This window comes from Helianthus annuus, chromosome 5 (assembly GCF_002127325.2).
Source record: "Helianthus annuus cultivar XRQ/B chromosome 5, HanXRQr2.0-SUNRISE, whole genome shotgun sequence".
NCBI classification, from domain to species: Eukaryota; Viridiplantae; Streptophyta; class Magnoliopsida; order Asterales; family Asteraceae; genus Helianthus; species Helianthus annuus.
In genome coordinates this window covers 158,205,058-158,230,064 of record NC_035437.2, presented here as the reverse complement: position 1 = coordinate 158,230,064, position 25,007 = coordinate 158,205,058, and the positions used below count along the sequence as shown (strand labels likewise).

Genomic DNA, 25,007 nt, shown 5'->3' with positions numbered 1-25,007 from the left:
AAAGGAATACACAAACAAGTATAAACACCTAGGAGAGCATATCAGAAATAGTGCATAAAGAATAAGACAATAAAACAAGTATTAACACATAGAGAAATATGTCAAGAATAACACATAAAGAATCGGACAATGAAACATGTACTAACACATAATAACAAGTATTAATACCTAAGAATAACATGTCAAATATTACACATAAGTGACATATATGTTTTAAAAGAACATGAATAAGAAGCAAATAAAGTATCATGTAGTAGTTTCAAGCAAAACATAGGAATAAAGCTCTAAAACTATAGACTAGGTTAAAGCATTCCTACTTTTCCTAATTCCCTATAGTTATGGCTCTGATACCAATCTGTCACACCCCAACCAATGGCGGAAACATCGGGATGAGACGAAGTGTGAAGATTGCTCGAGACATCATAACGCTATTTGTGACAATAATTTAATAATCCAAATTTCATTTCCAAACTTCAAGTAGTCATCAATACAAGATCCCAAATAACAACAAGTTTAATCAAAATAACAAACCAACATAACCAAAATTCGATACAACATATTAAACCTAACGTCTAAAGTGTGTATCTAGGCATCGTGCTACCTCTTTCATTTCATCATCATCAACCTGTAACATGTTTAAAATACAATTCAATGCAAAAGCAAAGGCGAGTATACAAGTTTGGTACATACATAGCATAAGATAAAAGTGTGAACAATTCCTCATAGCAAGCATGCGATTCAAGATAAACATTAAATATGGCATGTGTATAACATATCAAACCAAGAAAACGCAACTTGCTCATGACATAACCAAAGTTTCAGTAGAGGCGGGTCGTTAATCCTATAGCGCTACATATGTCAAGGTTTGGCTCGTACGAAGTTAATGATAAGTTCAACACATAAGAATCACCCAAATTTAAAGTATCAAGCCATCACATATACAAGCATGTTATAGGAATGTTCATGTGTTTAGACAAAAGTTCATGTGTAAGTTTCAATAGGTAAACATGTTACGCCCCAAAAGTGGTAAAAGTAAAAAAGGGGAAAAATGCGAGTATACTCACGGTGATTGCGTATAAGAATTCCTCGAATCAACGCAAGAGTAAGGATGGAGAATTCCAAGAGAACGAAACGGGTATCCTAAATGCTCAATATCACATAACGACCTTATTAATATTTATGAGTTAAATAATACTCTTAATATTTAAAGTTTACGAATAGGTTAATCAAATATTTAATAAAGGAATTGTGACTCGACCTTTTTTTTGGTTATGTATATAAGTTAAAATAATAATAATAATAATAAAAATAATAATAATAATAATAATAATAAACAGTAAATTCATAGGAGATGCGGTTCGAACCCGTATCCTCCTAATTGTTTTACAACCTCCCAACCACTTTACTCTTATTTTCTAAAATCTATATAAAAAAGAAAAAAAAGAAACCAAATTGATAATTCCAATTATCTAATCTTAAAGTTACTAAAACAACGTAAAGTACCTTTTTTTATGGTGTGAATTTATAGTAAAAGGCATTGATGCATGCGTACACCTTATTCTCAAAATTAGGGTCAATGCATTAAAACAACTTTCATTTTTTTTCCTCATATTTTATACAGGATGTGTGTGGATATGGATAAATTGGAAACCATAAGGTACCGTAAACTTATCGTCATCATCTTTGATTTGATATCAACCCAACAACAAAACAATTGAACAAAATTATAAAAAAAACTACTGTCATTTCATCTCGATAATAAAGTATAATTAATTAACTAGTAAATTATTTATTATAACATACATTAGGATTATTCATCCATGCTCTGTTTATTATTGTTTTGAAAAGTAAAATTAACTAGTATCCATATTTCATATGTTATGGAATTCAAACAGTAGTTTGGGTTGCTAAAAAAAACAAAAGAATGGAACCGGATAATTATATCATTAGGAGATTAACAAAACCAAAAGAAAATGAGAGAATGGAAAAGGTTTACCGGGAAAACTATGGCTGCCGGAGCCGTCACCGGACTGTCGAGAAACCGCCGCCGCCGCAGACGACGGCGCCACTGTTGCCGTCGCTCCCGCGTCTCCGATCTCTTCCTCTTGCTCTTGCTCGAACCGTCACACGGCACCACCCACCACAGTGCCGCCGCTCTGGTGGTGGTGTGGTTGCTGTTGTAGTCCGTCGGAGACACGAAGGAGAAGGGGGAGGGGGTCGCTCATCGAAGAAGACCACAGGCAGCCGGCCGATTAACCGGCTCTGGTCTTGTGTGGCGTCGGAGATGGTTGGAGTTGTCGCCGGAGCTCCTTCAGCCGACTGCAGATGTGAGTGAAGGAGAAACTTTGGGGGTCTTGTGTGTCTACAGCAGAAATTCGAGAGGGAGACAAGAGGTTTGAGTTGTTTGTGAAAAAAAGATGGAGGTAGAAGGGTTTATATTTTTTTTTGTCTGTGTTTTGGGTTACGAGGGGGAAAATGGTAGTGAACGGCTGCATCAAATATAAAGGAGGTGGATTTAGGGTTTAGCACACACTTATTTATATTTAGGTTAATTCTTTGTTTTAAGTGGGCTTGGGCCTGAGGTCCACAAGCCCAATCCCGTGTTTTGAGTGGCCCAATCGTACTTACGAACCAGTTTTTAACTCCCGAACTCCACGTAGCTTCGTAAACTAAACTTTTAGACTTAAAAGGCGTAAAATAATGTCGGTAGACGTTTGCGCGTCTAATCGTCTGTTACGGTAAAATCGCGTAAAAATGCGTCATTTGTAGTTTTAATCCGTTTTACGATCTGGTTTCGACTGTGATTCCAAAACTAGAAAAAAACGAACACGTATTTTCTAAAAACTCGGAAGTACGGAAATACGATGCGTTACAATTCAAGATCAAATAGCTCTCTATGACGAAAGTCTAGAAACAACTGCTAATTCAGAGTAGGAATCCGCAAGGAAACAATCTGAATCTATTCCCTTTCAAACGGAAAAGGATAAAGAAAAATCAAATCCGTTTATTCCTGTTGCTTTGGAAAAAAAGCAAAAATAAAGTGAATGAAGAACTAAAATCTTCATCTAGCCCAGAAGCAAACGGCTCTGGTAAAGGCATATCTAATCCGTTGATGGCTGACAGTTTGCCAAAAACTGCAAAGGTCTCTCTCAGACCAAGTTACTCTCAAGTCACTCAAACAACAGAAAATCTTAACTCAAGATTTTACGTTATTTTTGATGGCGAACACAGAGGAATATATGAAGATTGGTCTGTAGTCAATAATTATGTTGACAGAACTGACTATCCCTTCAAAAAATATGGGTCATTATTACAAGCCCAACAAGAAGCCACCCGATACTCAGCAAACTTCGGGAAAAAAGAAATACCTTTAAAGGTAACTATTCTTCTTGAACCTTTGAAGCCCAAGAAAAAAGAAAGGGTTATTGAATTCAGGAACACTTTCTCAAAACCAACAATAAAAGAAGAGAAAGAAGAAAAAGAAATTGTATCTTTAGACGAGTTCAGAACAGTTTGGTCAAAGGCTAGAACCCTAAGCCAAAACGATTTCGAATCTGAACATATTTACACATAAGACAGGGCTACTAAAAGTTTTGTTATCTTTTGTCCAGGTGCAAGCCCAGAACTAGTTTCTCTAGCATTTTCTGCTGGATTAGCAAAGTTCATTTACCCTTCTCCTAATTTACTTGAAATAAGTAATTTATCTGAAGGAGTGAAGAAAGCTATTAAACATTTTCGCAAGAAAATTTCCGTAGCAAGAGATGCCAATATCTTCATTAAGTGTAGCTTTACACTCCCTCACTGGTATCAAGGAAATTCCTTTCCAAGTTACCATCATTTAGAAATTGGTATTGCCAAAACAAGAACAGTCAACCCTTCAAGGGTTATGAATGAAGATTATAAAGACTATGAAAATTGGCTTGATATTCGAACAAAAGGATTTATACAAATCCTAAACAATCTGCAAAAAATTAAAGCAGGAAGCTTTAATAAAGTAAATTATTGCAGCACCAACTGCATAATTACTAGCTATAGTGGAACTCCTTTACCTCTACATGAAAAAGAAGTTCTAGAAAGGATGGAGCAACGCATTATTTTCAACAAAATAGAAGCAGGCCCCGTCACTAAAAAACAACTTTGCAAAAAGTTACAACGCACTATCGAAAAACATCAGTGCGAATATTGTGAAGCATCTTCTTCAGAAGAAAACAAAGCCTCTGCTGAAAAAAGCAGCTATTCTTCAGACGAAGACACTCGAGAACTGGACCCAACACATGGGTTTGTCGACTAAATAAACGTCATCCATGACGATTAACTAAGGGCTATAATGGTCTTTTTTAAAATTCACTTCTACTATATAAAGAAGTTGAATTCTCTTAGTTTAGGTATCCCATCTTCCGTATCTTTTCCTTTCAATTTTTCTTTTGTAAACCATAATGTGTAGAAGCGAGTAGACTCTTTACTAAAGGAGAGTGTTATGTAAATATCAAGAAGTTCTTCCTTAGGGAAGAACAGTTATGAATAAAAATATCAGTTTCCTTTATCCTACATGTTCATCTTTAATGTTTTGCTAAAACCTGGAGCCCTGGAGCCACAAGAGTACCGTTAAGGCAGAAAGCCGTAGGGAAGAATTGGCTGGGTTGGTCACTTGGAAAAATTAAATTAAAGATTTACTTAGCCGGATAAGGAAGAAAGGTATATTTTTTCTAACTAATAAATTACTTCTAAATATTTACAATAATCTCTCCTTAAGCTTTTTTTAAACATCTGTTTTATAAACATAAACAAACAACAATCGATTAACTACTATCGAAATTAAATGATTTAGTCAATCAAAAATTGTAGTAATAAACAATCAAAAAGAATCTTTTGTCATTTATAGAAACTATACATGTTTCCATTTGCAAAATGGATCTACGAACAAATTTGTAATCAAGTTGAATAATTACAAAACACTTCGTAAGGCATCTTTGGTCTACCAAATTTGGATGGCATCTTTTGCCATAGACAAAGTTTGCACTAAAATTGGTAAATCCAATTAAGTACCACATTGGGTACTTAAGTTTTGTCTACTACTCAAGTTTTGTCTACCACAAATTTGTGTACGACGACAAATTTTGTGCACAAAATTTACTGGTTTCAAATAGTAATTTATTTGTCATCCTACTTACGGTAGTAATTTACCGAAGCAACAAACTTTGCCATCAAATTGGTGAATTCAAATTTCAAGTACATGTGCTTGACCTTTGTCTTCTACTTGCCATCAACTTGTCTACTACAAGTTTGTGTACGACAAATTTTTGGGCACAAAAATTAATGATAACAAATAGTAACTTATTTGTTACTCTATTTACCGGGGTAAATAACTGCACGGTAAACTACCGCAGTACCATTCCGCAAGTGCAAGTGGTATTAGAGCCGAGTGCTCTTTTTTAAAAAATAAGATACTTCCCTTTTAAATGGAAAACAAAAAATTATTTAAAGACGATTCGGAAGAATCAAAACAAAACACTGAGGTAATAAACTTTAGTGAAAACGAAAAGGGTTTTGTATCAGATTATATGATTAACTCATGATTAACTCTGATCAACTAACAAAAATTAGCAAGCTTAAAATCAAGCTTGACACAAAACAAGTTTTTAATCAAACAAAAACTTTACAAAATTTAGTGTCTAGAGCCTTTTCTAGAAAAAATAACATATTTTATTGTTTTAACACTGAAGAACTTTCGGTGGACATAAAAAATACATCGGGAGAAGTTTATTTGCCACTTCTTACAAAAGGGGAAATAGCAAAAAGGCTTTTACATATTAAACCAGAGTTGAGAAAATCTCTCAATATGGTACATATAGGAGCAGTCAAAATTCTCCTAAAAGCACAGTTTAGAGATGGAATAAATTTTCCTATAAAAATGGCCCTTATTGATAATAGAATTATTAATAGGCAAGACGCTCTTCTGGGAGCGATACAAGAAAATTTAGCTTATGGTAAATTCATGTTTACTATTTATCCTAAATTTGCTTTACATCGAGATTCAAAAGATTTTGATAAAACTTTAAGTTTTATACACCAATGTGAAAGAACTGACCTTATGGAACTAGGAAATAAAGTTTTTACGATTAATTATTTAATTTCGTATGCTTTAACTAATAGTACTCATTCAATTGAGTATAAGGAAAAAGAAAATATAACAATTGAAGATATTTTCTCAGAAATTGGAATTGTCGAAGGAAGTAAATTTTCTGAGCCTTCACAATTACAAGAAAATTGGGCAATTGATATTGCACGAAATAAACATATTCTAGGAACAAAACCTAGACACAGTTTTGCTGGACCCTCTTTACAAATAAGAGAATCTAGTAATGCTGAAGACTTAATACGATCCATGTCTGAAAGAATAGACAAATATGGAGAAATCTTAAAAGAGGTTATTGGGACGTAATGTCTTTAAAACCCATTTTAAGTTATTTGCATATTATTAATAAGCAAAACGCTTATTAGCATGAGTTCTCTTGGTAAAATAGAAGAAATGCTTAGAAATTTAATTAGTAAGGTAGAAGTTTTATCTACTAACGAAAATCTTGAAGCAATTGCTGCAAAAATCATAAAGGATATTTCAGATAAAGTTGACGAAAAAATAAATTTTGAAATTCTTTTGCTCGAAAAGAAAAAAGAAAAAATGAGCAATGAAAGGAGCTCTCGAAAATATTCATTTCCAAACTTCAACGTTGGAAATCCATCTCTAGGAAGCTCTAAAAGTCCAAATGCATTATCATGACCTTTTGGATCAACTTCAAATGACTAATAAAGGTCAAATGAAAAATCTTTTTAGAAAAATAAATCTAGAGATTTCTAGACATTGTTTCTATCTAGAAAGAAATAATCAAAGAATTTATGAATTACATTCAGATTGGAATATTCATCCATCTGATAAACTTTCTGAATTAACTAATTTAAAAAGAAAAAAATCCCTTTATGGAAAAAGACGTTCAAAAATTAAAAGATAACAAGATTATTTTATCTTGTGGATAAAATGAGTTCCATCATTCAAAAATTGGAGAAAATTTTAGATGAACAATTGGAAACCCTTCCAATTGAACAAATAAATGAACTTGTTCACCTCATTTCGTTAGATGACAAAGAATGTGAACAAAAGTTTTCAGAAAACAAAATCTTAAATGAAAAATATTTTTCTAAAAATAAAGAACGAATCTTTGTTTTAGAAAAGGAAGAACCACGGATCTTTGGTCTAAAGGAAGAACCTGAGACTGAAGAAAGTTCTTCTGATATTGAAATGTCTTCAAAACATAGATTAAATAAGGCCTCTACTAGCAGTAATAACAGACGTTTCAATAGGAAAAAGAATACGGAATTTTCCATGCCGTATCATAAAGGTATACCTGATTCTAATAGTAATGATAATGGTAGTTCTACTACTATTAATACTATTAAAATTGATTGTATCTTTAACCTCGACAAAAGAAAAGAGGTAATTGATAAATGGAACACTGATATCAGTCTAATCATTCAGACTAATCCAGAAGAATTCAAGCTAGCTAAGGCTTTGTTATTATTAGTTGAACATAAGTCTGCAGGAATTGTGCAAAACCTCATCAAAGGAACAACTTGGGATGAAAATATGCATGGTGAGGATCTTTTTGATCAAATAATAAATGCAATCTACATGATGTTTTTAGGTCTTGACTTCATGACAGATAAAGACCGTGAAAATCAAAAGCTGCTTGAAAAAGCAAGACAAAATCTTGCCAAAGCACAACTTTGTGATATATGTCTTTTAGACGATTTCACTTGTCTTTATGAAACCAATTTATATAAATTAGGCACAGGTGAATTCCATTCGTGGATTGATGCCTACTTAATGAAAATTCCCATCGTAGGAGACAAAGCAAAAGAACGATGGAATAAAGAAAAAAATCAGTTTACAATGCACTCTCTGAGGTTTGCTACAAGAATTGTCAAAGAGGAAATTGCAACATACTGTGATTTTTCTGATAAACAAAAACAATTAAAACGTTTTAATAAAAACTGTTGCAAAAAACTCACTGAGCTACCACAACTATAGCCACATATTCAGCTATGAGCCGATGTGGGACTAACTGAACCCACATGATGTGTCATGTGAGCTTAATTCACTCTGTTTTTAATCAGACTGCATGTATGGGAAACTGTACAAACATATACTTGCAACTAGAGTTACAGATTGAAACAAGCAATAGATCGATCATAGATGGAGAGTATCTTTTTGGGTAAAAATTAAAAATGCCAGATTTTTACCCAAAGTTCTATATTTAAAATTACTTTAATGGGTATAATCTTATAGAATTGGTTCTTACCTTCATTGAGTTTTGATCATTTCTTCTTTATCAAGGGCTATTATTGAAGAGCTCTTTAAATTAAGGGCTCCAAACAATGTTTAAAGTTCATATCTAGTCACTTTCTGCATAAAAGTTTTATTTATTTATTTTTAAATTTAAATCACCTTATTCTATTTATTACTGAATATAAACAAACACTATAGCCAGATAAAATGTACTTTCAAACGTGTTGGTTCAAGACAGAACACCCATATGCCTCATGGTTAAACACAGTAAGATATCGTCAAGATTTAAGTAACGTTAAGGGTGATCAAGATTCAAGAACTTGTGTTGATGTGCGCATTCTGCTGAGGTGTTTTGAATTCAGATGACAGATGGGATGCAAAGGTTTGTTATTAATAATCTACAGATGTTTGCTAATTCGATATAATCAAGTCACGGGTTCATTTAGACCTTTACCGATGCTAGAGACACTTATGCCATAGGAACTCAGTTGTCAGTCGCATCGACCTCGAACAATACTGGCAGTTATTGAGTAGAAAAGATTATAAGAATAACAATTAGGAGAGTGCATGATATAAAACCAGTAGAGAGTCCTGGAGGCTTGAAAAGTGGGAAAAATAGTATTTGGTGTTTGTCCCACATCGGAAGAATAGAGAACTCTTGTAAGTGAAATCCAGTATTTAAGGAAAGCAGGTACGAAGTTTGAAAAGAAACGCACCCATTCATTGAATACAAAGCGAACTATTCTTTCCCCTTCTACTAAAGAATACTGTGTATTCGCTGCAAATAGTGGCATACGCCTATTTTTGCAGAGTCCCTTCAATTATTGACGGGCTCCAACCAATCTTTTTATTGCTCAGTTTTTTTGCTTGTTACACAAGTTTTTAATTTAATGTTACTGCAACACTGTTTTTCTGTTGATCTAACTTTCAGGTATGTTACAAATTTTGTCATCTGTAATCTGCTAGCAGTTTGTTCTATGAAATTACACAGAACAAGTAGCACAAATTGAGCTACTTAGATAAACGGTAGATTGCGTTCGGATTGTTATGAAGGTTTGCTAATTTACGAGTGTCTTTCTCTTGTATATTGAATTAGCCAGCCGTAATAAACATGAGGCGAACATCCATCAGTCTCCGTCTTCATCCTTGAAATTTGAAAGCAAAGGTGTGACCGAACAGTACGGTTTGTTAATAATCTACAATTATCTTTTACTTTAATATAAACGTTACAATCGCAGCGAGATTAGAGAGTAAACAGTACGGTTTAACCTTAACCAAACCAATTTCTTTAATTGTAAAACACTGTTTGATTTGTGTTTTCGGTAAATTAACATGTATTCGCCTCATTGCTTGGTTTGATACTGAGTTCGGCTCTGAACAAACAGATAACCAATGTCATCAACTATATGATGATGTTTATGAAGGCGGAAATTAACTAAATCTTTGCCTCTGCATTAAAATCTCTAACGAACTGATAATTATCAAGTAGAGAATATTTTGGGAACAACCATTAGGAGAGTGCATGGATTGAAACCAGTGTAGAGGCTTTGAAAACTTTCCAAAATATAGCATTGGGAGTGCGTCCCACGTCGGTTAGTTGAAGAAAGCATAGAAGTGAAATCCACTATCTAAGACAAGCAGGTGCGGTGATTGAAAAGCACGCAACCATGCAGTGAGCACAAAGCGAACTATTCTTTCGCCTTTTACTAAAGAATACCGTGTGCTCGCTGCAAATAGTGGCATACGCCTATTTTTGGAGAGACCTTTCTTCTACAGAACGGCTCCAACCAATGTTTTCACCTTAAACTTTTATGTTTCTTTTCTTTTTTTTTTCAGTAAAAAAATCAGTTTTTCAAATCTTTTTGCTTAAAAGTTTTGAACCCATATAAAGGCTTGCAAATCAATCAGTAAGACACTTACAACAAAGACGGCACTTATGTCATTTTCAATGTAAACCTGTACAATAAAAATGGCATGCACAGAAACAAAAGTTAAATAGACAAGATGCCAAATATGTTTGGTAAAAAAGCATGTCATACCAGGAATTTTTTTCTGGGGTGCGGATAAAGGGTTCAACCATATTTTCAAGGGGTGCGATCGGGTTTTTTGCCTAAAAAATACACTAAATTTTTTTAAGGGGTGCGCCCGCCCACCCACCCATAAAGGTAGGTCCGCCAATGATGTGAATTACTAGGACATAGATTATTGCTGATAAAAAAACTATAATTTCGTTTAGAGTAAATAGTGCCAATTGTGTACGCTTTAGTTTGATTATGTTTGTAGCCAAATTCAATTAGAAACATCTTGTTGTAGCATATTTCACTTTACAATGTTACAAAACATCTTGAATTTATATAAACGATAAAAAATACATTTTCAACTTACATAAAAGCTGCTAGAAGTCCTCGAGAGAAGAAAGAGATGACACCATATCAACTTGTTGAGATTGGTATATCGATGTTGACTTAAATATTGTGTAACATCAAGACATTGAATTTCCGTTCTGCCTAAGGCTCTGGCTACATGCTCTTACACTCTAATATATATAGAGCTACTGCCAGAAGCCTTTGAGGGAGAACGAACAGTCAATGCCTTGAAAAGCTCTTTAAACGTTCCCTCTTATGACTTATCCCATTGGTATTGAAACCTTGGTAAACCTTATTGGCCCGGTACCTCTTTTATAAGCCAACAAAATATGGATTTATTGCCAAGAAAGAAATAATTTATTTTGGTGGGGTCACACATATCTTTGGCATTTGTTATTTAGTGGTACGAATGAATCTTTCCAGGATTGGAAATCACCAAAAAGATATGATTTATTCTAGTTAGTGGCGGACCCAGAATTTTTTTTCCAATGGGGACCATTCTTTTCGGTGTTAAAAATTTTCACGACAAAACGTAAATTTTTTGGGTCGTTTCTTGTTCGGATCGGGTCAGAGCAAGGAACATATAACAAAAACATATAATTATTACTCATTAGAAACACACACAATAAAAATACGATGTCATTTTAATTTCTAAACTTAATATTCATATTAAGAAATGCTTAAACAAATAGACAAGTCATTCTAAACTTAATATTCATATTAACAAAGAGATAAGTAACAAACTTCAAGTTATAACACTAATAAAAATCAATTAGTTACAAAAAACAGAAAAAACAAGCAATGAAAGGATTGAACCCATGACCTCTTATTAGTAAAGAGGGAGGTTTACACTACACCAACTTTTCTTTTCTTCTTATGGTCTCCACCTAATTATATTTATGGTGTTCACCTAAAGGACACTTGGCCATCTTTATGATCGTGGTGATTGCTTATTGTACATTAATTTGTCTTATTTTTCACGATATCGTACTAAAAACAATGGGTCTCTTTCAAGACAAGTCATTTTTCCATACTCTTTTCTATGGACCACATGCATTTACTTATAAATAATAGGAAGATATTGAAAAAAGGCAAATTAAAGGGAAAAATTGGAAACTTGAAGATGCTCCACTACCAATAAGTGCACAACCACAACCCTTGGGATGAATGACAAGTCGGCAGAACTTTTGATCACAAACCATATGTATCATCAAATGTAGGTGTTTTATTGTGTTTGTAGCTCTTAAATCATGAGTAGATTAGCATCAAATGTAGGTGTTTTCATGTATATGGATCCCAAGTCACACTAATAAACTATGTAAGTATGTAACTAAAACACACAGATTTTACATAACTTTTAAAGATACCTCCTCCAACTGCCAACCATCATATCATTTCTCGGTTTGAGCCTGTCAAAGAGTGTTTTTTTTTTTTTTTTGCAGAAATGCTGCTGTTTGGGAAAAACTTTTCACAAATAATGCCATGCTCAAAACAATTTCACAAGTAATGTTTTCTCCATTTTGAATGGCGATTTTATTTAAGTAGTAGCCTTTGTCAGGAATGTTGCAGGGAATATTCAACTTTAATCATTGGAATATGGTACATCTCCATTATGAATGGCGATTTCTGCATAAAATTCTTACACATGCCATTCAAAATGGCGATTTCTGCATACACTCACAAAAATTGGTTTTGTATTTTATTCATATTCTCTTCCATTTATGAATAATGACTAATGACAAGTTATTGACATAAATTTCTTACCATTTCAAAAAATAACTCCTGATACATGGTTATTTACGTGTATATATAACCCATTCAAAAAACTAAAGCCCAAAGACCTGCGACATAAATTAGCAGAAATCTCCATTGTGAATGGAGTGTGTACCAGAAAGTACCATAAACCGCCATTCACAATGGAGATGTACCTAAAAACACCATTCATAATGGATTTTGTACCACATTCCAATGATTAAAGCTGAAATTCCCTGCAACATTCCTGAGAAAGCCTACTTCTCAAGAAAAATCGCCATTCAAAATGGAGAAAGCATTACTTTTGAAATTGTTTTGGGCATGACATTATTTGTAATTTTTTTCCCAAACAACAACATTTCTGCAAAAAACTCCCTCTCAAAACTATTAGTGTTCCAAAATCTAACTATCCATAACGACTGTTAATATTACTAGTTTACTATCAAGGTCATCATGATCGACAAAATGAGTATTGATAGATAAGGAATGCATTATATACGATTACAAAACCTAAACATCTGTTTTTTTGTTAGATTATTTTAAGGTTTTTTTTTACAGATAAGGAATGCATTATATACAATTACAAAACCTAAATTAGTATAATAGTCTAATGATCAAAATAGCATAATATCATCAATGCTACTAATATCTTGGTTAGTTGGTCACCAACATCATGACCTAAAATCATCAATTTTACTACGTTGATGGTTAAGAGGGTGTTTGGGGTTGAGTTTTGAAAATAGATTATGCGTTTTGAATAATCAGAATAAGATAATTAGCTGTAACAAAACGTGCTGTAGAAAGATAGTGTTTGGATTTGATTATATTGTTTGATATCACAATAATCAGATAATCAACTATTTGAGTGTTTGGCAAATATATATATTTTGATCTCTACAAAACGTTTTGATCTCTACAAAACGTAAAAAATCAGTTTTTGGATTATTACGTTTTCCTGCAGTAAAGGGTGACCCACTTTTGGATTATCACGTTTTGATCTCTACAAAACGTAAAAAATCAGTTTTTATTAATTTTTTTTACCAAACACTCAAAATAGATTTTTTTTTGCGATTTCAAAACACAATAATCAAAAAATCAGGTTGAAAAAGCAATCCCAAACACACCCTATAAAGGATCATGATTTGCGATAAATGTAGCTAAACACTGAACCACTTAGCTAATTCATAAGGATAACTTCACAAACTCTATACACAACCCGAAACTCCAAAAGAAATTCTTTTTTTATGAATTTTTTGGACCATTTCTGTCATCATTGTGCGGGGACCATGCTAATCTTCTCTGTATCGTTTCAATTTTATCAGATGTCCCCGAAGGGACAATAACCATCACCCACCTCCGCTATATAAACCTAACTTAAACCACATGATGTGTCATATGAACTTAATATACTTTTTTTCATAATCAAACTGCATGCATGGGAAAATGTTGAAACAGATACTTGAAACTAGAGTTACAGATTGAAGATGAAACAAGCAATAATTCATAGATGGAGAGTATCTGTTATGACTAGCCCAAATGATCAAGGCCCAGTTCAAGACTAAAGAAGAAGCCCACTAAGCTCACTGATTACGTGATGAACAAACCATGAGGTGGGGTCCATGAGTATGAGGAAATAAAGGGGAACAAAGAATCTGTAATTAGGTTATAGAAAATGATTAATGATGAGTACCACTTTATTTTGGTAAATATTTATTGTTTTATATGTTATTGTTTCTATTAAATTACAAAAAATAGAAAAATCATGTAAGCAGAGACAAAAAGTAGGGATAGTGTTTTAAGTAATGTTGTTACATCACATATACTAGTGGTTTCACAAGTTATATTAGAATTCGGGGTGTGGGGCGTGCGTTGGGGCGGCAGAATGCCAAAAACGCTGTCTAGACCACACCGGGCTAGCATTAGCCATGACGTTGCCCCGCTGGCGTGGGGATTGAGCCTAGCGCGAGGCGGGGGGCAGTGTGACTTGGCTGGCTTTGCTTGGCTGGTTCGATGTAGCCATTGGACTCAGTTGCCAGGCCACATCAAAAGTGGCAGTTATTGAGCAGAAAAGATTTTGGGAACAACAGTTAGGATATGAAACCAATAAAAAGGCATGGAGGCCTGAAAAGTGGGAAAGTTTAGTATTTGGTGTTTGTCCCACATCGGCACAATAGAGAAGTCATATATATGAAATCCAGTATTTAAGGCAAGCAGGTGCGATGATTTAAAGGCACGCAGCCACGCAGTGAATACAAAGCGAACTATTCTTTCGCCTTTTACTAAAGAATACCGTGTATTCGCTGCACTAAAGTGGGATACGCCTATTTTTGGAGAGACCCTTCTTAACTGAAGGGCTCCAGACAATGATTTTAGTGCAATTTTAGCTATATCTGTACATAGTTTTTTCTGATGCTAAAACTACACTCGATCTCAATGTCAAACCTACTCTTATGTAGGTTTATCAAAATTATAAAATCTGTTTGTTAGGCCAAAACTGGTTCGGGTGGAAACAGGTTCGAGTTTGGTCAACAAAAGGATGGGTTGGAGGCGGGTTCTGACCAACCTGGGTCGGATTGAAACTGGTTTTTCTAAGCGAAAGGATCGGTTTTGACCTGTTTGAAACGGAGTATTAATTGGTTTGGGTTGGGTTTGACAAGGTTCAAACCGAGCGTCAAAGTTTAGGGATACATCCCGAATTCAACTCCGTGTGTTGGTTTTGTTTCAAACTAGCTCTAAAACCGGGGTCTTTTTTTGCGCACCTCTATCACAAGGCAGCATAACATAAACTTATAAGCACATTCAAGATATTATTATCTGATATTATGGGCTCTTAGCATATCACCGCCAGCCAAGTGGCAGAAACAATACTCAATCTTGATAGCCAAACGGCCCAAACCGAGACGACTTATCGGTCTGGGTTTTATGAGACTCAAGAAGCAAATTATATGAAACACTTTTGACATTTTGGTTACTGGACCGGACGCATTTGACTGTCTTCTCGTTATGGTGAACAAAATGACCAACTACTAGTGAAGCAGCCACAATCTTATTTTAAGGAGGTATTCATCAAAACTTTAATCTTCTAAAGCTTTGTAGTATAAGTAACTAAGGGTGTTTAGTCTGGAATTCAAGCAGTTATCATAGCAATCACTTTTAACAATAAATAAATCATTCTAAGCATCATAATCTGTTACATAAGCAAAAATAATTTGGCCAGATCCATTACTTGCAATATAGTTGACAGAATGGCGTTACACTAATAAACCATGACATTTTGATTACAGGGTGTTCATCAAATTTCCAATTGAAAATATTCAAAAAAAAATTTGGACCATTTCTCGATTTGTGCGTGTCATCCTTGCGCAGGGGCCATGCTAATCTTCTCTGTATCGTTCCAATTTTATCGGATGTCCCCGAAGGGACAACAGTCAGCACCCACCTCAGCCATGTAAACCAGCCACAACTTCATCTCTGATCCGATGTGGGACTAACTGAATCCACAGGATGAGCTTAATTCACCCTGTTTTTAATCAATCTGCATGTGTAAGAAAGTGTTTAAACAGATACTTGCAACCAGAGTTACAGATTGAAGATGAAACAAGCCCTAGATCATAGATGGCCGGAGAGTATCTTTTTGAGATAAAAGCAACGAAAACAGCCGCCTATCTTCTCTTGTATCCATCATCCTTGAAAGCAAAGGTTCGATCCAACAACTGGAAAATCAGACGAGGCTGTGGCAACAACCATTACAAAGGTTGGTTTGTTATTTATGTATTTATCATTCTGTATATTTTATAGTTTTGAATCCAAACAACAGGTGGGATACAAAAGTTTGTTATTAGTCAACTTTTGTAATTACAAGATTTCTTTTCTTTATTAACAAAACAGTTGGTCTGGGCATGTGGACTCGTCAATAACTGAATCTTTTATGAGCTTGTGTCTGCACAAATAAAGGAATCAACAACTGACCAACAATTTTAAAAATTCGACATGTGGCTGGAAATCAAACATTTCAAAACCGAAACACCAAGTACTAGAGTGAGTTATCTGAAATTCAACCAACTGCATCTCTTCTCTGATACCCGGTATTCGCAAAAGTTCTGCAACTGGTAGTTGTTGAGTAGAAAAGAATTTGGGAACGAGAATTAGGAGAGTGAAACCAGTAGAGGCTTGAAAAGTGGCAAAAAAAAGCATCTAGTGCTTGTCCCACATCGGTTGGCTAGAGAAGTTATAGGAGTGAAACCTACTATTTAAGACAAGCAGGTAGGATGCTGAAATCTACGCAGCCATGCAGTGAGTACAGAGCGAACTATTCTTTCGCCTTTTACTAAAGAATACCGTGTGCTCGCTGCTCAAAGTGGCATACGCCTATTTTTGGAGAGTCCCTTCAACAACTGAAGGGCTCCAACCAATGTTTATAGTTTAACGTTCTTTTGTTTAATAGTTTTGAAACCATATGAAATACTATAAAAGCTTGAATTAACCAGTGTTGAGAAAGCAATAGGTGCCAAGGGTGAAAAATGAGCGTATACATGTAATATTGTTTTGGGTTTTATGAGAACCAAATTTTGACATTTTGGTCAACACCCGACATTTGTTACTGGACACATTTTATTGGTTTTTGGTCGACAATCTTCTTGTTACGGTGAACAAAATGACCAACTACCAGAGAAGCAGCCATGATCTTATTCTTGGGAGGTCTTCATCAGAACTTCAATCTTCTAAGTTGTAAAGCTATGTAGAATCTATGTGTTTCAGTTCGTAGTTTGTGATTGGGGTGTTTTAGTATAAGTGAATTAGGGAGTTCAGTGTGGAATTCAACCAGTTATCATAACATCATCACTTTAATCTCAAATTTCAAGAAAGTTACAAATTTCGTCATCTGTACGTAGTGCAGCTTGTTTTATAAAATTACACAGAACAAGTAGCACAAATTGAGCTACTTGGATAAATGGTATATTGAATTAGCAGCCGTCATAAACATGAGGCGAACATCCATCAGTCTCCGTCTGTGTAGTTATCATCCCAAAAAATATTCAAATGCCCCAGTTACACATTCTTTTTATGATCTATCATATTTAAGCATCATAATATCATCAATGCTACTAATTTCTTAGTCACCGACATCATGACTTGATGCAAAGCTACTATCGAGCCGGGGGTCGCACTAGAAGCAACCTCTCTTTTCTTATGGGGGTAGAGGTAAGGTTGTCTACATCTTACCCTCCTTAGACCCTAACTTAGCTTTGCTATTAGTTAGATTTAGTGAGTATGATGATGATGATGATGATGTACTTGGTTCCATGTATTATCAAACACATGTTTTTTGTTTGGTGACTCTTTATTATTGAACACAAAGCAATATTGTTTTAGATTTGTGTTTTCGGGATCTTAAACATATATTTTGCTAGCTAACGGACTGCATCTCAGCATATCGTCCAATTATCATGTTTTGGTTTCTATCAAACCTTAATTGATACCCTAGCAATGGAAAAAACTTTGGCAGTCGGGACTCAGTTGCCAGGCCACCAAACTTCAACAAAACTGGCAATTATTGAGAAGAAAAGATTTTGGGAACAACAATTAGGAGAGTGCAATCATCTGAAACTAGTAAAGGGGCCTGGAGGCTTGAAAACTGGCAAAAATATGTATCAAAAGTTCGTCCCACATCGGCACAATAGAGAAGTTATACATATGAAATGCACTATTTAAGGCAAGCAGGTGCGATGTTTGAAAGGCACGCAGCCACGTAGTGCATACAAAGCGAACTATTCTTTCGCCTTTTACTAAATAATACTGTGTATTCGCGCCACTAAAGTGGCATACGCTTATTTTTGGAGAGACACTTCAACAATTGAAGGGTTCCAACCAATGTTTTAAGGGCTAAGTTTTTCCTCTTTAGTGTTTTGCTTATAAAAATCTTTTAGTTTGGAATCCAAATAATGATTTAAGAGTAAGGTGTTGTTTAGCCTCAAAATCAAGGAGGTGATTCGGTTGGAGGTAGGTTCGTATGGTTTACTAGAATGACATCTTGTGAGTTATAGTAATATTTTTTTTTCTGTTTGGTAACTTTGTGTATTGCCCTTGGATGAGAAGTTCTTGTTGAATCGTTCTGACTTCATTTTTAAAATCAAATATTATATTTTAGTTACCATGTTAAAACCAAGTATTGTGCATGCAGTCTGGCACTAATCTTGAGTAATGTCGTTTTTAAGCTTGAAGTAGAATCTTAAGTGTTGTTCTGTTTCAAGTCATCCGATTTGCACCATGTGAGTTGTAGTATTATTTTTTTTCTGTTTGGTAACTTTGTGTATTGCCGCAAAGATCAAGACTGCTAGCAAGGCATGGTACAAGACTATGATTTTAGACAGTGACTATGCCGAGTTGGAAGTTTTCACCAAGTGGCTTGGAGTTTCACAGTGATTTATCTACTTTTTAATGTGTTGCTTTAAGATCTAAATTTTCATTTGTGTTATGTTGTTGGTCTTGTCTGGCATTGAGAGTCCAATGGGTAACAAGGATGGTGGGATTGGTTATGTACAACGAAGCGAAGAAGAGGAGGAGCACAAACAAGTAGACCTCCAAGTTTTGTTTGTGAAGATTGTTTTGGCTTTATTCTTTCAGTTGCATCTTGTTTACCTAGTCTTCATATTTTGTATAGAATGTGCAATGGTAAAATAGTCATTTTGTACACTCATTCAAAGGTCCAACCTGACAACACTTACTGGTTCAGAGCCTCTTATACAATCAGACCTCTTACTGGTTCAACACTTAATAGCTCAGAGGTTGCCAAACAGTTATGGTAGTGATCAGGTTTGTAGTTACATCACCCTACAAGATTTGTCCTAGGTAAATTTCTACAAGTTTATATAATTGGTACTTGGTGCCATGTATTACCAAACACATGACCAATTTCTTTACATGAGCAATACATGTATCAATCGCTCAGTGTATGTATGTAGCTTTCATATAGAAATTTTTGGGTATATTCGTTTTCGACCCCCCGTCTCGCAAGCTTTGCCACTGAGTGCATGAACCAAATTATGATGTTTATGAAAATGGAAATTTGCTGAGACAGCATATAAAGAAATCAGCTGACCAAAATTTTTAAAAATTTAGCAATTAGGACGTAAAGGGGTGTGGAGGCTTGAAAAGCGGGAAAAACTAGTATCTGGAGTTCATCCCACATCGGTTGTTTAGAGAAAGCTTAAGGGGTGAAACACTTACTTTACGCAAGCAGGTGCAGTGGTTTAAACTAACGCAGCCATGTAGTGAGCACAAAGCGTACTATTCTTTCGCCTTTTACTAAAGAATACCATGTGCTTGTTGCTTAAAGTGGCATACGCTTATTTTGGAGAGTCTCTTCTTATATTGAAGTGTTCCAACCAATGTTTTCAGTTCGAAGTTGTATCTTTTCGACAGCAGCTAAGTTAAGAGGCACAGGGAAGATACTCTCAAGTTTTTATTCCAGCTTAAGAATCAGTTTGATCAAGTATAATGATATGTAAAACAGTGTTCCTTTAGGATATTGCATATAAAATATAAATTATATATGGGAATTTACCATATCCTCAAAATGTATTCTTAAACCATTACTGGAAAAAATGAACAAGAAGAGCAGTTTCTGCAACAAGCAATTTTGCATCTATTGTCTTTTATTTGTGGACTCAATCAAACAGGAGTAAAACTGAAGGTGACGCTAAATCCTAGATGTCGTTGATACAACATATATGAGTTCAATTTTAAACAAAAACCAAGGGCAAAACAGGAAAAGACTCAAATCTGCAAACTTTCGATCCGACTGCCAACACTAAACTGATAATGGGGTCTCAAGCGAGCACCTTTTGGACCTCGGTTGTAACTTCTTGTGGTGGTTTTTCTGCATGAAGATTTGCAACAATATTCTTCTTGCTGTAGTAATCAATAACCTGCATAGTGCACATAAATAAGTAACAAGTCAAAACAAATCTACGTTGAAACATGTTATTTTTATAATTTAGTCCATGCCGGATTGAGCTCATATGCTTTTTTGTCCATTTTTAATGTAGTATAGCTGTGTTATTTAAAAATAATAATATTAACACAATAATAATCTAAAACTTCAAATCAAAAAAAAAAAAAATCAGATGTATTAGTAATAATAAATTTTGGAGTTCGATGAATTTTAACCCGCTCCATCTTAAAATTTATAAATAATACTAATTAAATAATAATAAAAAACATTAATCAGAAGAAAATACGAATTAAGTAATAAAAATTTTGAGAGTTCAGATTAATTTAAACCCACTTCATTTGTTCCCTTTTACCTAAAGTCAGTGATTTTGACCCTTTTCAATAACATAACCCAATTTGACCCACTAATAAGTAAATGGGTCGAAATTGACCCACTATCATATAGCCCAAACATCTTGTGAGTTATTTGTTGTTTCAACAAACATCTAGAAATTCGAAAAGAAGACAAACCGGTTCAGTTTGTTTATGGAATGCTTCCAGTCGTGACTTGAGAACAGCTGCAGTGTCATCTTTACGTTGAATCAACGGTTCTCCAGTAACCTTCAATTTTTTTAAGAATCATTAGATCGTACAGATCAACTTTAGTGACCTCACTTAACAACTACAGTCACTTGATTATAAAACGAGAAGTTTTCAAGGTAAATAGATTAAAGAAAAATATGATAAGCGTCCTTACATCATCTTTGCCGGGAACTTTAGGGGGCGCAAATTTAGAGTGGTAACTTCGACCACTAGAAGGATGGATCCAACGGCCAGTAATCCTTTCCTCCAAGATCGCATCATCGATTGCAAAGTTTAGCACTTTGTCAACTTTTACCCCTCTCCTTGCAAGCATCTCATCAAGCTGCATAAACATAGAATTATATATATATATATATATATATATATATATATATATATATATATATATATATATATATAGAGTAAGGTTAACATACAAAAAGCCTTATCATACATCACGTAGGAGACAATGGTAACCGTTGGATCAGGGGTATAATCACGCATGGGACCACATAATCACGTATGGGACCACATAATCACGCATGGGACCACATAATCACGCATGAGACTATAATCACGCACGTTCTATGATAATAACGCACGTTATATTTTTTGTCATGTATGTTAATGTAGGTTAAGCCCTGAAGTACATTATACTTTCTCTATATATATATATATATATATATATATATAGGATTAGGTTCAAGAGTGAACACTAGTGTAGCTTGTGAAAAGAGTGAACTAATCCTGGCCATACACGTGTGTAGATCAATGGCCAAGATTTGATGTTGCAATACACTAGTGTATTTTACGATTTGATGATGAGATCCTGGCCATACACGCGAGTAGATCAATGGCCAGGATTTGTTCACTCAGTTCGCAAATACACTAGTGTTCACTCTAGAACCCCACCCTATATATATATATATATATATATATATCGAAAAAGTATATCGTACATTACGGCTTAACGTACTTCACGTACAACAATGTGCGTTATTTGTTCTATAACATGCGTGATTAATGTTTTCAATATGCGTGATTATTGTGTTTCAACATGCGTGATTTTGGATTTTTGAGTTACAACGTGCGTGATTTTAAAATGAACGTGCGTAATTACCTGTCGTACGTGATGTACGTTAAGCCGTAATGTACGTTAACCTTCCTCTATATATATATATATATATATATTAAATCAACATAAAGAGATTTGATACAGAAAATTAAACGATCATCTTGATGTCGAAAAAGAAAATACCTTTTCTGCCTGGACAACTGTTCTCGGAAATCCGTCAAGAATGAAGCCTTTTTGACATGAAGGCTTCTTCAGTGCTTCATCAATTATTCCAACAACTAAGTCATCAGAAACAAGTTGTCCCTAGAGAACGACACAAACAGAATAGGAACTACGTAAAAATAGTGTTTTTAAATATATAATACGCATGCGTAGTGCATACGGAAAAAGTTTACATTGTCCATAGCTTCTTTTGCTTTGATTCCGAGAGGAGTTTTAGCAGCAACAGCGGCTCGTAGCATATCACCAGTAGCCAAGTGGCACAAACAGTACTCATCTTTGATAATCGGTGACTGGGTGCCTTTTCCCGATCCAGGGGGTCCTGCAAAATAAAGTATATACATAAAAACAACGCATTAACGTTTTCACAAAAAAATATGATGCATAAACATTTTCACGCCAATGCTTCAAGGAGCCCAAAGAAAAGTCAGATGATAATTCAAAAGATTTCGAGTCTGTAACTTTAAAAAATTACCAGGCCTCACAATAACAATTCTTTTGCCATAGATCCAAAATGTGTTCACTGATTACCTCTAGAGAACGAGTGATTATCATGATAACAACTGTAACTATAGCACTCGGATTTAGATTTCGTATAAAACCCAAAACAGTTAAAATAATCCCAATGAAAAAACATGATACTAGGAAGAAGAGAAGATTGTTGCCGCAATTATGAAACCAATATTGGTTTGTTTACAAAAGTTAAAGCCAAGTACCGTGATTCTTTATTTTCCCTTCATAGACGCCTCGCTTGCGGTGTGCTCATATGATGTGTGGGCCCTCAGAAGGAAGGGGGGGGGGGGGGGGGGAAGTGAAAAGCAGCGGACGGTTAACCATGCATCATGTGGTAGCGTTGATAGTCGAAAGACAAAAGGATACATGCACTAATCGGCCATTGTCCCAATTGTTGAGTGTTATGCAAAACTACTATCAAGCCGGGGTCTCATTAAAAGCAGCCTCTCTATTCTTACGGGGGTAGAGGTAAGGTTGTCTACATCTTACCCTCCTCAGACCCTACCTTAGCTTTGCTATTGGTGGGGTTTAAATCACTTTTTCATATCATGATTTTGTTAAATAAAGTTAAAAAAATAGATTGCATTCAAATAAAGTTAAAAAAATAGATTGCATTCAAATAACTACCAAAGAAAGCAAGCCAACCGAAACACCGTTTTAGCTCAAACAATACAAAATCAAATCAATACAAACTTCAACCCAGATCACGAAACAAGCTAATACAGAATACCGCTTATTATCTTTCTTTCCTTTGGAAAAAGAATATTTCTAAATTTCATACTTTAATTCAGAGAGACGGTACGATTTTAACATTAGGAGTGTAACACTTGTTTTATGGGTGTTTTAGCTTCTTGCTAGCCTGCTTCTATAATTATATGGAACTTTAGCAGTAAAAAAAAAAAAAAAAAAAAAACTTGACATGCAAAAGGTGTAACAGAGTTAAGTTGTCAGCAACACATTATGCATCTGACAATCATATTTTCCTCATCATCACCATTCAATTAAAGTACTAAACAGAATTCAAAAAACAAGCCCTAAACAACTCAAAGTTGATGAATTCAAACACGTGCAGCATTATCAAATCAGATCTCCAATATATTCAACAGAAACAAAACCCTAGCAAAATAAACCAATTAATTGACAAAATCACATCGGATCTGAGCAAAATTGATGACTTTCTGAACCAAAATTCATGCAAAAATGTTGAATTGTTCATATATATAAAGTGTATGAAGGAGGGACAAAGATGAAAGTTACCAACGAGAATGAGGCGTTTGTCAGGTTTTGAAGAGCATTTCATACGACGGAGAAGCTCCGTCATAAGATCTACCGACGGAACATCCTCCAAATTCGCCGCCGCTGAGGTCGCCATTAGGGTTTTGGAAGATTGATGTGGAGATTATTTTGTTGGTTTTGGATTTGGGACTTTTTAGATGTGCTTGCTTATGTTTCAAGCATGACATATCCCACAATTGATAATCCCTACCAAACCTAATATTAAATTTAGTGGTTTAAGGTTCTTTTTAATGACCAACTAGTATTAACAACCCCGCGTTGCGGCGGGGGCGAACACTAATGTCACACTACTGCCAGCAACCACTGATACTGAAGTTGTGGCATGTTAATGCGAAAAAATTAAACCGAAACGTAAAACATAGAATAAAATAACTAAGTTGATCTAGGACTCGCGCGTTACGATGAATCCGCGTCTATTTTTTCCCGTTTGATAGGTTCATCGTAATCTATATATAATATATATTATTACCACTATACAAACCATAATGCATACATTACAACAACCATTGCATCAATATGTTGCAAATTATATTTATAAAAGATTTTGGCTAAACTAATTAGATTATTATAAATAATAATAATTTACTAATAAAACAACACAACTAGGGGTGTTCTTCGGGTTTTTTAATCGGGTTTCGGGTTTTTCGGTTCGGGTTTTTCGGGTTTTCAAAACTAAATATTTAACCCGATAACCAAACCTTTCTAGGTTCGGTTTCTTCGGTGTTCGGGTTAAATGGTTTGGGTTAGAACGGGTTGGGTTAGATCGGGTTTTGGGTTAGAAAATGAAGTAGGTTAACAAATAAATACAACTTTCTAAAATTTAAAATATCAATATTAGTTATTAGCGAACACTACAAAAGCAATTTTATAAAACAACTCTTCTATAGTAATTTAATACAGATTATAAATTGTAAAATGTTCCTGTCTTTTA

The 25,007-nt window shown here is 34.7% G+C and overlaps 2 protein-coding genes, 7 non-coding genes and 1 pseudogene across 9 annotated transcripts; 7 read left to right on the top strand and 3 right to left on the bottom strand.

The window, feature by feature from the left end:
- The first annotated feature begins 5,911 nt into the window (after positions 1 to 5,911).
- On the top strand, positions 5,912 to 6,442 carry LOC110943820. Its single transcript, XM_022185551.1, has one exon. It carries the CDS (start codon positions 5,912 to 5,914, stop codon positions 6,440 to 6,442), a length of 531 nt encoding a protein of 176 aa, XP_022041243.1.
- A 2,613-nt stretch (positions 6,443 to 9,055) lies between these two features.
- Positions 9,056 to 9,174, top strand: LOC118479448. Its single transcript, XR_004859583.1, has one exon. It is a non-coding gene; the product is annotated as a U5 spliceosomal RNA (small nuclear RNA).
- An 830-nt stretch (positions 9,175 to 10,004) lies between these two features.
- LOC118492847 lies at positions 10,005 to 10,123 on the top strand. Its single transcript, XR_004894848.1, has one exon. It is a non-coding gene; the product is annotated as a U5 spliceosomal RNA (small nuclear RNA).
- A 3,564-nt stretch (positions 10,124 to 13,687) lies between these two features.
- On the bottom strand, positions 13,688 to 13,797 carry LOC118492594 (annotated as a pseudogene).
- Positions 13,798 to 14,695: 898 nt separating this feature from the next.
- On the top strand, positions 14,696 to 14,814 carry LOC118492802. The gene has a single exon (XR_004894804.1). It is a non-coding gene; the product is annotated as a U5 spliceosomal RNA (small nuclear RNA).
- A 965-nt stretch (positions 14,815 to 15,779) lies between these two features.
- On the bottom strand, positions 15,780 to 15,882 carry LOC118479450. The gene has a single exon (XR_004859585.1). It is a non-coding gene; the product is annotated as a U6 spliceosomal RNA (small nuclear RNA).
- An 861-nt stretch (positions 15,883 to 16,743) lies between these two features.
- Positions 16,744 to 16,862, top strand: LOC118492869. Its single transcript, XR_004894870.1, has one exon. It is a non-coding gene; the product is annotated as a U5 spliceosomal RNA (small nuclear RNA).
- Positions 16,863 to 18,202: 1,340 nt separating this feature from the next.
- On the top strand, positions 18,203 to 18,322 carry LOC118479447. The gene has a single exon (XR_004859582.1). It is a non-coding gene; the product is annotated as a U5 spliceosomal RNA (small nuclear RNA).
- A 1,399-nt stretch (positions 18,323 to 19,721) lies between these two features.
- Positions 19,722 to 19,839, top strand: LOC118479443. The gene has a single exon (XR_004859578.1). It is a non-coding gene; the product is annotated as a U5 spliceosomal RNA (small nuclear RNA).
- Positions 19,840 to 20,018: 179 nt separating this feature from the next.
- Positions 20,019 to 24,271, bottom strand: LOC110941619 (adenylate kinase 4). Its single transcript, XM_022183282.2, has 6 exons — positions 24,038 to 24,271; positions 22,444 to 22,589; positions 22,232 to 22,351; positions 21,149 to 21,316; positions 20,923 to 21,012; positions 20,019 to 20,387 (listed from the first exon to the last, which is right to left on the bottom strand). Exons 1-6 carry the CDS (start codon positions 24,150 to 24,152, stop codon positions 20,289 to 20,291), a joined length of 738 nt encoding a protein of 245 aa, XP_022038974.1. The 5' UTR covers positions 24,153 to 24,271; the 3' UTR covers positions 20,019 to 20,288.
- Between the last annotated feature and the right edge of the window lie 736 nt (positions 24,272 to 25,007).